The sequence below is a fragment of the Tursiops truncatus genome, chromosome 5 (genome assembly GCF_011762595.2).
Source record: "Tursiops truncatus isolate mTurTru1 chromosome 5, mTurTru1.mat.Y, whole genome shotgun sequence".
NCBI classification, from domain to species: Eukaryota; Metazoa; Chordata; class Mammalia; order Artiodactyla; family Delphinidae; genus Tursiops; species Tursiops truncatus.
In genome coordinates this window covers 108,124,568-108,139,233 of record NC_047038.1, presented here as the reverse complement: position 1 = coordinate 108,139,233, position 14,666 = coordinate 108,124,568, and the positions used below count along the sequence as shown (strand labels likewise).

At 35.1% G+C, this 14,666-nt stretch overlaps 1 protein-coding gene across 4 annotated transcripts in view; it reads right to left on the bottom strand.

The window, feature by feature from the left end:
• LRBA (LPS responsive beige-like anchor protein) overlaps nucleotides 1–14,666 on the bottom strand; it is a 727,902-nt gene that overhangs the window by 536,959 nt on the left and 176,277 nt on the right. For all 4 annotated transcript variants that reach the window (XM_033857307.2, XM_033857309.2, XM_033857305.2 and 1 more), the window contains exons 29-30: nucleotides 11,749–11,908; nucleotides 8,031–8,478 (exon numbers count right to left, since the gene is read on the bottom strand). In XM_033857307.2, coding sequence (XP_033713198.1) covers nucleotides 8,031–8,478; nucleotides 11,749–11,908 — 608 coding nt within the window. The remainder of the gene's footprint in view (nucleotides 1–8,030; nucleotides 8,479–11,748; nucleotides 11,909–14,666) is intronic.

Sequence of the window (14,666 nt, the reverse complement as noted above, 5' to 3'; positions counted from 1 at the left end):
TAACATGTATACAAGCAAAGTTTTACTTTTTAACTCTCATAGACTGTCTTATATTACATAGAAAAAACAATGCATAGGCATAAAAAACCTAGATGTAAAAATATCAAATAATCAAATTTGTTCATCTTGGGTATTACTCAAACATAGGTATTTACGATATACCAATTTCATTTAAGTGTAATACTTTATACCAAAATAGTAACTAAAAGACCTTAATAGGCATAACTTAAAAGGCATTTTTAATTGAAGTTAGCTCCATAAACATGCAAAACCCCAGTTAATGAGGTAAAGAGGACAGCTAATATATAATGCACTCCCACAGCAGTGCTTACTTTTAATTACCTGGTATTAACCATAAGCCTAAAGTCTTCAACATTCAATTTATTTAATCACATCTTTTGTTGACAATATTGTAACTGCAAGCTTCAAGTACTCCCTTAACAGCTTTAAAGTATTCAGTTCCTAAATAAAGTTACTTAGATACTTGATCCAGATATATGTATTCCACAGTGAAAATTATATAATTCCAGCACTTTAAAAATACATTTTGTTTTCACTGTTACATCAAAAAGAGATAATACAAAGTGAAATAGGTTTCGTTTTACTTCAGTGCCTATCATGTGACAGCAAACACTGTTGCCAATTAAATCAAGTTCTCTTGTGCTAGGCATGGCTTATTCAATGTACTTGGGGGTAGCTGGTGTCACATCATTTTAAGGGTGACTGCCAATGTTAACTATACACTAAAAAATAGAAGCAACAGCCACCTGAGCCCTCAATCCAAAATGGTGTGCTTAAATCACGGTAGCTTATATCGGATGAAGATTATTGACTTTAGGGGGAGCAGATGACCCCCTCTGTGCACACGTGCGTGTGTGTGTGTGTGTGTGTGTGTGTGTGTGTGTACACGTGTGCTGGTAGCACATTCAGAAAACAATAAAAAATGTAATTTGTATATTACCTACCATGGGGCAAATATTTACAAGCCTATTGTTTAAGAAAATCTCTAGCTACCTATTTCCTAGTAACCTATTTTGGGGGGACGGGGGCAGCGGGGGGGGGGCGGGGGGGATATGGAGAATTTACTTAGACATTTGCTCACAAAAGAAAGAACTAGCAAGATTTAGTTTACTCATACAATAGGCAAGTACTGATAGGAGCAATAGAAATTAACATTTAGAAAAGTGAAATTGCTTTTTCTATATTTGAAACTTAAGCCATAAACCTACCCTATGTACCAGCAATTCCACTCTTAGAAATTTCCTCCAGATAACTGAAGTCCACAAAAAATAGGTACAATAACATTCAGATAGCTTTACTGATAAGAGCCAAAAACTGGAAATAGCCCAGAATCCTTCAAGCAGAAAAATGAATAAAAATATGGTGGTGTGTTTTTACAATGGAATAATATCCAGCAATAAAAACATACAAACTACTGATTAACATAACACATATGAATCTCAAAAGCATTATGTTGAGTGAAGGAAGCCGTATACAGAGGAACATAAATTTTGTATTTCCTTTTACATGAAGTTCTAGAAAAGACAAAACTAATCTATTGTTTAAAAAATAAATAAAAATAAATTTAAAATTAAAAAATAGAACAATAATTGCCTGTGCGGGGTGGAGACAGGCATTGGCTGAGAAGGAGCATGAAGGAACTTTCAAGACTGATGATATCTTGATTGGAAATTTAGGTTACACAGGTGTTTAATTTGTCAAAACTCATCAAATGGCATACTTAAAAATTTATGCCTGTTGTTGTATGTACATTTCATCTTAAAAACAGTATTGATGTCTGGTTAGAGATCTGCGCCTGAAATGTTTGAGTGAAGCGATCTGATGTATGCGACTTACTCTGAAATGCATCAGAAAAATAAGAATGACTGATGAATAGAGAGATGGCTATATGGAGAACTCTAAGATGAAGCAAACAGTTAAAGGCTAATTGCAGAATCTCAGTGGTGGGTCTCTGGGTGTTCAGTGTACAATTCTTGCAAATTCTCTGTATGTCTAAACATTTTCATAATAAAATGTTGGAAAGCTGGTAACAAAAAAAAAATGTTTACCACAGATGTCCCATAATATGCACAATCTCTATGTGTCCAAGATGGTACAGTTAATAAAAGATAACAAAAGAACTTGACCTCATTTCTATTCCTTTAAACAACTGCCATTAATAATGTTTTTTGTTTGGTTTTTTTTTTTGCGGTACGCGGGCCTCTCACCGTTGTGGCCTCTCCCGCTGCGGAGCACAGGCTCCGGACGCGCAGGCTCAGTGGCCATGGCTCACGGGCCTAGCCGCTCCGCGGCATGTGGGATCTTCCCGGACCGGGGCACGAACCCGTGTCCCCTGCATCGGCAGGCGGACTCTCAACCACTGCGCCACCAGGGAAGCCCCTAATAATGTTTTCAACCATGAATAATAGCTATACTTTATTTCAGTTCAGTAAATATTTATTGTCCAGTATCTTTCACATATTCTCATTCCTGACACATCTGAAGTGTGGCTTCCTATATGAATTTACATTTAACTAGCACTCCTTACACACTACTGCAATATGCTGTTATGGTTCTTGAACTGAGCATGTACATGCTTTCACAACTCCAGTCCTCTGTATGTGCTATTTCTCTACCAAGACGCCTTCCTCTTAGTCCTGCTTGCCAGCTAACTTCCTTCTCACCTTTCAAAACCTTGCTCAAAGGTAAGCCTCCCCAGATTGCCAAGTCAGAGTCCACTATTCTTTGTGCTTCTACATGATCCTATTATATAAACTTAATAAATTATTAATGAATGCTACGATTAAGCACTGACAATATGCCAAGAATTATTACTCAATTCACAAAACAATCCTAACATACAAATTACCTCCATTTAAGAAAATTTAAAAAGTAAACCTCAGAAAGGTAAAGTAACTTGCCAAGGTAAATGGCAGAACTGTCCCACAATTCTGGGTTTATCTAAACAAGAGCCTCTAATTTGAACTGTTTCCTCATACTGACCTTTACATTTTATTGAGATATAATTCACATTCCATACAATTTATTCATGTACAGTATACAATTAAATGGTTTTTAGAATGTTCATAGAATTGTGTAACCATCACCACAATCATATTAACATTTAAAGGTAATTCTATATTATAATCATCTATAAGCAATGGTAATAAAGATTTCCAAGATATTAAATATGTACTACTACTACTACTAAAATACAAAAATATATCTGCTCAGAAATGGAAAAGTTGCATTCTTTAGCCCCGCTATGTACTTAGTACATAATAGAAAAATAAAATTAATCAATGTCCAAATTCAATGACTGATTCAAATCATCACTGAAGAAGTAACATACTAATACTTTAGCTTTGGGCCACATAAAAACAAAGAAAATTCAGTAACAAAGATTCCCTTAAAAGGACATTAAGCTGTAGGCAGATTTCAGGATATTTTCATTCCAACTGTTTTTACTATTTTTAAATTATAAAATTTCTGTGTACAAGACTAAAATCTTCAATACGGGGGGGGTCTTTAAGCTATCATATTTATCATGTATGAAAGTGTAAATCTAAACTAGTAAAGCATGTCTTAAAGTTTTAATAAAATGCCATTGTTCTCAGGCTACAGCTTAAGTTTCCATTTAAAAGACAAATTGAAATCCTTGTTAATTTTCAAGAAACAAATTACTGAATTTTTAATATCAGCCATCAATTTTAACAAAAAGCACTTCAAACTTTTTTGGCATAAAAAATTTGGAAGACAGGTAAGTCTTTTAGTTATATAAGCTATTTTTCCAAACTTTCAATTAAAAACCAAATATTAAAGTATAAAATTTCACATATTATTGCTTTTTTTTTCTTTATACTCACCAACTTTAATGAATAATTAGTATTTGTGAGCACTATGCTAAGGACGTATATGAATTATGTTATTTATATTTATAACAACCTATGAGGGAATTATTTATATTTATAACAACCCATGAGGTAAGTACTACATATTATTATCCCCATTTTACAGATGAGAAAGAAGTAATTTTCCTAAGTCTCCAGAGATAGATAGTGTAAACACTTGACTTTTTTTTTCTTACCTGAACTAGGGATACTTTTTTAAAGATTTCTTTTTATTGAGTAATGACATAAAGCAACAATGTCTTCCAGATCACTAAGGTTCAGAAGTTCCATTTCAGAATTATATCAGTTTGAATTATCACAAACTTTCACATAAATGCTATTTTCTTTAACATGCAAATAGTTCACTAAAGGAGAAAAGAGCATTTTAAGCCTAGTACTTTAGTCCCTAAGGATCTAGCTGAAAAGCCAGACAAGCCCTTGAACTTTATCAAGATAAATCCCTGGCATCCACTAATCACCAGAGAGGATCTTCAAATTAGATAAGAGCAAGAATGTTGGCATGGGAATGAACACAAACACCTTGCCATCCACAAAGGCCCACAACCTGGCAGCCTTTCAGCAAGGTTCCACTCATGTAGCTGTTACTCTAAACGTTCCAGCTATTGCTTGGAAGTTGATAATTCTTAAGATATGAGGAGAGTTGTGATTTCTGACACAGCATTCCAGAGATAAATACATGATCAGAAGGACGCTTTGAAATTCTCAAAGATATTCCTCTGGTCTAAAGCTGCATGAAAATAGTTTTTCAAAAGGTGTCTCTTGCTAAGAAAAAGAGGGGGTAATAACAGAGCTGTTTGCTTGCCATCAGATAGTATGTTAAATGCATACCAGACATGTAAGTTCCAAATAACCTCCTGAAAAATGCTATCACCAAAATTCCCCTTTGTTTCTTGTTTCAATAAACCCCTTTAAAATGTATTCCCTGTGCACAGTTTCCTAAATAAGTTTGTAACCTACACACTGAAGGTATCACTAAGGCATAGACAATTTCTATGCTATTTAAAAAGAAATAAATCCCAAAATACATGAAATTCAGGGAATTTATAAGGAAACAACTTTGAGTATATTAGTAAGATTTATTAAATGTAAAACTCCACCCTTAAGTTATTCTCACTATTCAATCTAAGACTAATACAAATTTAAACAAATTCATAAAAATTGTGAATATCAGAAAAAAACCTAATCATTTACACCTCTTCTCACCCTCAAAATATAGCCATTGCAGTTTGTTATAAATTTTTTGAAGCATATGGGAACATATGTATCTATTTTTTCAAAAGATCATAAATTCCAAACTAAACTGTACTCTGCTTTTCCCACTTAATAATATATCTTCAATATCATTTTACATCAATACATCAGTTGTGCTTTTCTCTCATTAGTGGCTGCATAGTATTTACTATATTCATAGGAAACAACACATGTAACCAATTCTTAATAAATTGGCAACTACGTTTGCATAGCATAGCCAAATGACAGGATTTAGAGTCCACTGGCCATGGCTTAAATTTTAGCTCCACCATTTATTAGCGCAAAAGCTTAAAGCATTTATTTACTTTCCCTGTGCCTCAGGTTTCATCATCTGTAAAGTAAGAATAAAAACAGTATCTATCTATCCACCTACCTACCTATCTATCTAAAAAATGCACTTTAATACACCTTCACAGGGTAAAAGCTCAATAGGTATTAGCTTAACTTTGAAATTCCTCTTGCAGAAAGAAAACATTTTATACTTGCATATATCTTCTGTATAAGCTTATATAATTAGGTTTACATATTTTAAATTTTAATTAACTGCCAATTTTCCCTCAGATAAATTGTACCAATATGCCCTCTCAACAAAATAAAAGTGTTTCTTCATACCCTCATTAAGACTAGGTATCATCTTTTAAACTTCTGGATTTCTTCATGCTAAGTGTTATAGATTAATATATCTTCAATATCATTTCACACCAGTACATATTGTTCTGCTCTTTTTCTCTTTAATAGCTGTATAGTATTGCACAGTGTAAGGATAAGGGAATTGAGGCTCAGGAGGATGAGGTAATTTGTCCAAATTCATTAGTAAGTAACAGAGCCAGAACTCAAACAGTTTCATCTCATTTCTAGAGTCAATATTCTAACTCTTATATTATGAAGCCTAATAAAAAAGAAAAAGACATCTGAATCTAGCAGCCACTATATCTATAATGTCACATTAGACATATACCAATATGCTATTTACCTGGAATTTAGACTCTGTCAATCTCATCATTCCACGACATTGACCTAATCTTTAAACAGAGGCAGAGGGAGTAAGATGATAGAGGATGATGGCAAAAAGATTTTCCATTAAAATTATATATTCCCTGTGTTCTTTCAGAGCATATTAATTATATAAATAATTTTAACCAGCTTGGATATCTAATGTGCCAGCAGGTCTGAAGTAGAAAACTAGGAGATGAGATGAAATATAGAGAACAGGAGACACAAAGAAATAACCAGACAGAAGGAAATTATGATGAGGATATACCAAAAGAAAACAGAAGCCAACTGGAAGGAAATCCCACTGGCCAAATCAGAGACAATCTGAGCATCAATATAAACAATAACAATAATATTATAATTCATCCTATAAAGTATGAAACCATAAGGTCATATGATGAATGTACTGAATTCATTTGATGAGGAGGGTAACAGTTTCTAAACCCCTCTTCCCAGGGAGTATCTTAACAGTGGAGAAACCCGGAAAATACCATTTCTATAAATGATCAGAATGAGTATCACCAGTAATGAGATAAAACCATGTGCCACTTGTTAGAATACAACAGGAAGAAATAGCATCACTTCTGTGATATTACTTCCAAAGATGCTTTAGCTTGAATCTAATCCCCAGGACACTAATTAGACAAATCTAAACTGAGGGACATTATACAAAACAGCTGGGCTCTCATCTTCTGAAGTGTCGAGGTCATTAAATTTAAGGAAAGACTAAAGAACTGTTCTTCCAAATTGAAGGAGGATAAAGAGACACAACAAAATACAACACATAAGTCTGAATTCGATCCTTTTACTATAAAGAGCATTACCGAGAAAATTAGTGAAACTTGAAAGGTGTTTCGAGATTTGACGGTAGTATTAATATTATATCAATGTTAATTTCCTTATTTTGATGAATGTATTGTGGTTATGTAGAAAATATACAATAAAATATTCAAAAGGCGTGTAGTACTGTATCAATTTTCCCTCAACAGATTCAGGAAAAATAAAATTTCTTTTAACTGGCAACTTTTCTATAAGGCAGAGCTTGTTTTCAGATAAAAATATTGATTTTTGAAAAAGAATATGCTTAACAACTCTCATATATACATGTCTTACAGGCAGAATTTCAGAAAATTTAATATAAAGAAAATTTTCAAGCAAATTGGCCAAAGGTTTCTTAGGACAGCAGAACCAACAAAGTCAGGAATCTATAGTTAGCTTTCTCAAGCTGTCAAGACTCTGAACACTTTGTTGAATTCCTCAATCTGTCGGAATCCACAGATTCCCACCTTTTTTCACAAAGGCTGGCACAGTACTGACAGCAGGGGAATGAAAGGTAACCATTTGTAAATATAGGTGATTTTTAAGTTGTAACAAACGAAGAAAAAAATTATTTAATATACAACTTGCCAATGTAATATTAAAATTATTCTTAAACAATCTTAATAATTATGTTGATAAATAAAAATTTGAAATGATATACAAACCATACAAGAAAATATCCTTATAATTTTTAAAACTATATCAAAACATCCCTTTTTAATGTTGAAGCTACAAAATTTAACAAAGTTAAATTCTTGTTTAACCTTTAAATCCTTATAATTTATATATTTATAAACTAATGAGAACCTACTGTATAGCACAGGGAACTCTACTCAGTGCTGACCTAAATGAGAAGGAAATCCAAAAAAGAGGGGATATATGTATACCTATAGTTGATTCACTTTGCTGTACAGTATACACTAACACAACATTGTAAAGCAACTACACTCCAATAAATTTATATATTTATAAATTTATATATTTATAACCTTTAAATCCTTATAATTTATATATTTAAATCCTTATATTTATATATCTAAAGACTATTTACAGTACCTGTCAAAAGATCTGAACTGCACAGGCTGCTCAACAGATAGATCACCAAGAGCTCCAAGGCAGGCTGGTGGCAGAAGGGCAGGATCCACTGTGACTCCATCTCCTGGTATGTTAACCAAGCTTCGGAGAATGTCCTTCACATTGATATTTTTTGAAACGGGAACTGATGGTGCAGCCTTGTTATCCAATTCATTTTCTCCATCACTTTTGGTCTCCTGAGATTTACTGACTTCTGAAGAAAGAGTGCACAGCACCTCACTGATGGCATCTGGGCCTGCACTGACACTTGGAGGTGCTACAGGAGGAGCTACGTCCACATTGCTTCCTAAACCAGTAGCCATTTCTTCCCCAATGCCTGAGTCCCTCCTTCGAGCAGATGATGCACTTTCAGATTCTTCCATGGATGCTGGAGTTAATGGACTGAATGCTGCTGGTGAGTTTTCTCCATCTTACCCAGAAAAAGAAGAAAAGTATGAATTAAAAAATTTACAACTCATTTTAAAAAGGTACACTCAGTCCTAATTATTTTAAATTATGAAATACACAGCATGTTCTAAAAGGTAAAAAACAAATTAAATAATCTATAAAATGTACTCAGTAAATAATTAGATGGTTTAATAAAATAATAATAATAATAAATAATAACAAAATATCTTAGAAAACCCCAAACTGAATATGACATACCAATGGGTAGCAACACAAGGTTGAAAGCCATTGGCCTATAAGAAAAAGTCCAAAATCCTTAGGATAAAGTACAAGGTTCTTCAATAATATGAGTCGGCTAAGTTGTAAACTTTATCAGGGCAGGGAATGTACGTTCTTTAACACTTCATCTCCAGCACCTATGACAATGCCTGGGCCTACAACAATGCCTGGCAAGTAGTAGGTAGTCAATAAGTATTTTTCAGATGACTATTCAACTCCAGCTTTATCTCCTGCTACTCATGGCATAACACATAATACTTTACAACACCAATAATTACCTCTACCTCAATCATGGTTTCTACTGCTAGAACACTTGTTACCACTCCTAAATAACTGAATAATTCAATGGTCCTTAAAATCTAGTTCAACAGGGAGCATCACCTTTTCTACTTGATTTTCATTCCCCCCAATCAGGTGTTCACTCCATTCCAACAAAAATGCTCCATCTTGCTAAATCCAATGGTCAGTTCTCAGTCCTAACAGCACTTGACATAGCAGCAGCAACTGATTATTCTCTCCAACGTGACAATACTTTTTTCACTTGGCTTACAGGACACGATGCTCTTCTGGTTTTTCATCTACTACCTTACTGTTGTTCCTTCCTTACCTCCTTCACTTCTTTTTCTCCTGGATTTCTTAACTTGAAGGGACTTAGTACTCAGTTCTTAATCCTTTTATCTTCTCTATCAACATTTATTTCCTTAGTGGTCTCATTAACTCTCAAAGTTTTAAATACCACTATTTCAATAAATAACTACACAAATAAATAAAATTCAGACTGTTATATATAACTGCCTACTCTGCATCTTCTTTTATATGTCTAAAAGACATCACAAACTCAACATGTTGGAAACTGAATTTCTTATCTTCTTCCTTTAGTATGTTTCACCTTCAGTCTATCCAAGTGCACCTTATAATCATTCTTGACTACCTTCCATCTTTTGCATATCCACAGCAAATATTTTAAAATCCTGTTTTCTCACTATCAAAATATAGCCAGAATCTGACTGCTTCTCACTAGCCCTACAGCTACCACCCTAGTCCATCCCCAAAATTACCTCTTGCCTAGGTTATTGCAATATCCTCCTAACTGGCTATGTTAAGACTGTGACATTAATGGTTCTATTGGCCATGCTTCCTGGTATTCACCCCCTTGAGAAGTTGTTGAGTCTGGGCTGGGCCTGACTCACTGCAACCAACCGAATGTGGTAGAAGTGGGCCAGTTCTGTGCCCAAGCTTAAGATCTGGCAATCTGTACATTCTCAGAATCTCTGAACACCTCTATAAACAATCTGGCTACCTGGTTGGAAATTCATCTGAGAACAAGTAGCAAGGCCCCACACATACAACCCCAGCTTAGCCATTTCAGTCATTCAGCCCTAGCTCTTGGAGCCATTCTAGCTGAGGCACTAGATTAATGAGGAGAAAAGCCATTTCGGATTTTCCAACCCCAGCAAACAACAGGGGTTGAATCATTACCACTGAATCATAGCAGGGATGAATCATTACCACTGCGACTTATCTGAATCAAATTCATGGAATCATGATAACAAGACTAAAACTGTGAGTTTTGTGAGTTTTAGCTTTGAGGTAACATGTAACACAGCAGTACATAACTAAAACATTGGTTTTTCTTGCCCCGTCGGGTGTATTCTTAAAAGTGTTACTTTAAAAAACATATATCAATTCTAACTCCTGTACTCAAAACCCTCCAATAATTTCTCATTCTCCTTAGAGTGAAAATCCCTTTCTCCTTAGAGTGAAATACCCCCTTTCTCCTGGTCATTCCTGATAATTTTCCCTATTCAATTTTTCTTTTCTTAGGACTTAACATCTTCTAAAATAATCAATACTATACAATTTATTTATTAAATGTACTTATTTTCTACTTCCTCTCACTAGAATTCAAGCTCCAGGAGGGCAGACTTTTTTTTTCTTTTGTTCATTAATAATGAACAAGAACCTAGGAGGTACGGAATGAATACTGATTGGATAAATAAACCACCCCTGTTGGGTAACAGCTACTTCTATAACTACAATACCTGCTTCTCTATAACTGGCAGCTAATTTTATAACTTTCCCTATAACTGGCAGCTAATTTTATAACTCCAATTATTATAGTTATTTGTTAACAAATCTGTCTCATAAGAAAATATGTTATTTATTCTTTACAACAAATGTGGAGTTAAACAAAAATGTCTAATATTTTATTTGTAAAGAATAACATATTCTCGGGCTTCTGTGGTGGCTCAGTGGTTAAGAATCCGCCTGCCAATGCAGGGGACACAGGTTCGAGCCCTGGTCCGGGAAGATCCCACATGCCACAGAGTAGCTAAGCCCATGCACCGCAACTACTGAATCTGCGCTCTAGAGCCCGCGAGCCACAACTACTGAAGGCCGCAGGCCTAGAGCCCATGTTCTGCAACAAGAGAAGTCACCGCGGGCTTCCCTGGTGGCGCAGTGGTTGAGAGTCCACCTGCCGATGCAGGGGACACAGGTTGTTGCCCCGGTCCGGGAAGATCCCACATGCCGCAGAGCGGCTGGGCCCGTGAGCCATGGCCACTGAACCTGTGTGTCCGGAGCCTGTGCTCCACAATGGGAGAGGCCACAACAGTGAGAGGCCCGCATACCGAAAAAAAAAAAAAAAAAAAAAAAAAGAGAAGTCACCACAGTGAGAACCCACGCACCACAACAAAGAGTAGCCCTGCTTGTCACAACTAGAGAAAGCCCGCACGCAGCAACGAAGAACCAAAGCAGCCAAAAATAAATAAATAAATTTATTTATTTTTTTTAAAAAAAGAATAACATTTTCTCATCTTTCAAATAGATGGCTCACTTAACGAACAGAAACCATCTCCCAATTGCAATGGTACTTAAAATATTTGGTTATTAGTAAAAATAAATACATACTCTCACTTTATACATAAATTCCAGAATCAATATTTTAACTATCATAAGTAGGTAATGTTTTACTTGAACTTTGGATGCCAGATAATAAAATACAGAAACTTACCAGGGAGTGATAAATTCCCGCTTTCACTACCAGTTTCCTTAAAAGACTGGCTATGCCTTTCATTTTGGGGTTCCAAAATGTCTCTGTACTTCGAGACCATAAGAACAGAGATAAAGTATACAACTGCCAAGGCTAAAAACTGTGCTTGTTTGCTATCCTCCTGGGGAAAAATAAAAGGAGTTGATCAAGCCACTATTAAATAACATGTTTGAATCTTACTTTACATGACAACATTCAAATAGAAAACATGTTCACAAATCTTTTAATATACACAGAAAATAGTAATGAATTCACCTGAGCAAAGATTAGGCAAATACTCTTGGAAAAATGCCTGTAAATATTAGGTTTTATGCTTGTGAAACATGAAAAGAGAGAAGCTGGCTTGTTTTTTTAAATTAAGTAACTAAATCTGAAGAGATATGTCCTAATATACTTTGTAAGGTTAATCAAACAGCAATTATCATTATATGTGAACAACTATTTTTGCTTCCAACCATAAGAATTAAAATGTTTTAAAAAATCAGAATAACAGTTTTCCTAAAAGACAGGCATTCAAGATTTTTTAAAGTAACATTATCACATACAGAACTGGATGCCAAAGAAATTCTCAAGAGTATTTTAAAATAATACAGACTCAAGTGTCCACAATTGAAAATATAGTGTCTGCCAGAAAGAAAAGGACAAACTCCAGACACGCAGGCTCAGCGGCCATGGCTTACAGGCCTAGCTGCTCCGCGGCATGTGGGATCTTCCCAGACTGGGGCACGAACCCGTGTCCCCTGCATTGGCAGGCGGACTCTCAACCACTGCGCCCCACCAGGGAAGCCCTGCTTAATCTTTTATAAATTATTTACACCTATCTAATCTTTATTTAGCCCATTAATATGTTCAGTGTTTACTAACTACAGTATGAAGTTTACAGTGTATGCCTGATTTGTGCCCAAATAAAAAATATCCCATAGATCCTTATGTTTAAGTCCTAACTCCTAAAACAAATTTACTTTCAATTGTAGCTGTCATTTATTGAATACTTACTGTGAGTCAGGCACTGTGCTATATTCATTAACCCATTTAAGTAAGCTGAGGCCTAGAGAAGTTAAGTAATTTACCTAAGGGCATACAGTAAATGAAAAAGCAAATCTGAACTCAGATTAGACTGATTAAAAACCTTAGCTTTTAACCTCAAGGTAATAATTTATTTATATCCCCAGTCTTAGGTCATTTCCTTTTTCTTCAAAGTTTGCTTATGCTAGAGAGGCTCTGGGATGTAGTTTGGGAAACATGGTCTTTTCTCTTTTCTAAAATTCTTGCAAGGTGATTATATAACTTCTATAATTACCAAAAAAATTAATTTGTTACTTTCAGAAATGAACACGGTAGACACAGGAGACACTCTTTCTCTGTCCAAATATCGTGATATAATAACCAATCAGAAAGTGCTAAAGAGCCGAATCATTCAGAGCCAGGGTGAGGAGCTGTGATTTCACTTTAAGTGCTATGGGAAGCCATTAGAGAACTTTTTTTTAAAAAACATCTTTATTGGAGTATAGTTGCTTTACAATGTTGTGTTAGTTTCTACTGTATGACAAAGTGAATCTACTGTATAACATATACAGCTATATGTATACATATTTCCCCATATCCCCTCCCTCTTGCGTCTCCCTCCTGCCCTCCCTTTCCCACCCCTCTAAATGGTCACAAAGCACCGAGCTGATCTCCCTGTGCTATGCAGCTGCTTCCCACTACCTATCTATTTTACATTTGGTAGTGTATATATATATCAATACTACTCTCTCACTTCATCCCAGCTTACCCTTCCCCATCCCTGTGTCCTCAAGCCCATGCTCTATGTCTGCATTTTTATTCCTGTTCTACCCCTAGGTTCATTAGAACCTTTTTTTTTTTTTCAGATTCCATATATATGTGTTAGCATACGGTGTTTGCTTTTCTCTTTCTGACTTACTTCACTCTGTATGACAGACTCTACGTCCATCCACCTCATTACAAATAACTCAATTTCGTTTCTTTTTATGGCTGAGTAATATTCCATTGTATATATGTGCAACATCTGCTTTATCCATTCATCTGTCAATGGACACTTAGGTTGCTTCCATGTCCTTCCTATTGTAAATAGTGCTGCAATGAACATTGTGGTACATGACTCTTTTTGAATTATGGTTTTCTCAGGGTATATGCCCAGTAGTGGGATTGCTGGGTTGTATGGTAGTTCTATTTTTAGTTTTTTGAGGAACTTCCATACTGCTCTCTATAGTGGCTGTATCAATTTACATTCCCACTAACAGTGCAGGAGGTTACCCTTTTCTCCACACCCTCTCCAGCATTTATTGTTTGTAGATTTTTTGATGATGGCCATTCTGACCACTGTGAGGTGCTACCTCACTGTAGTTTTGGTTTGCATTTCCATTAGAGAATTTTTTAAGCCAAAGAGTTACATCATCTATTCTAGATTTTGAAACTTCATTCTAGGAAATACAAAGTTACGGGGCAATAGACTCAACAACTGCTCAAGGAAAGAGAATGGGGAGAGAAGGAAGCAGCAATATTTGGTTCTAAAGTGGACCACAGTCAGTGGGTTCTAAAAAGCAAAAGTAATGGTTTCTTCATTAAAGGAATAATAACAGCTACCAAAAAGCAAAAAATTGAGATCCAGGGAGGCATTATAGTACAATGGTTAAGATCAAAGTTTCAAGAATCAGACTCCCTAGGTCCTTAATCCACTTCTACCTCTCACTACTTGTAGGATTTTAAGCAGACTATTTAAGCTAATACTGCTATCTTTCTCATAGGATTATTCTGTGAATTAAATGAGGTAATACATATAAATCATCCAGTTATATGCTTAATACAAAATAAACTATTAGTTATAGCTAATAATTATTACCTATAACTACTTTTAA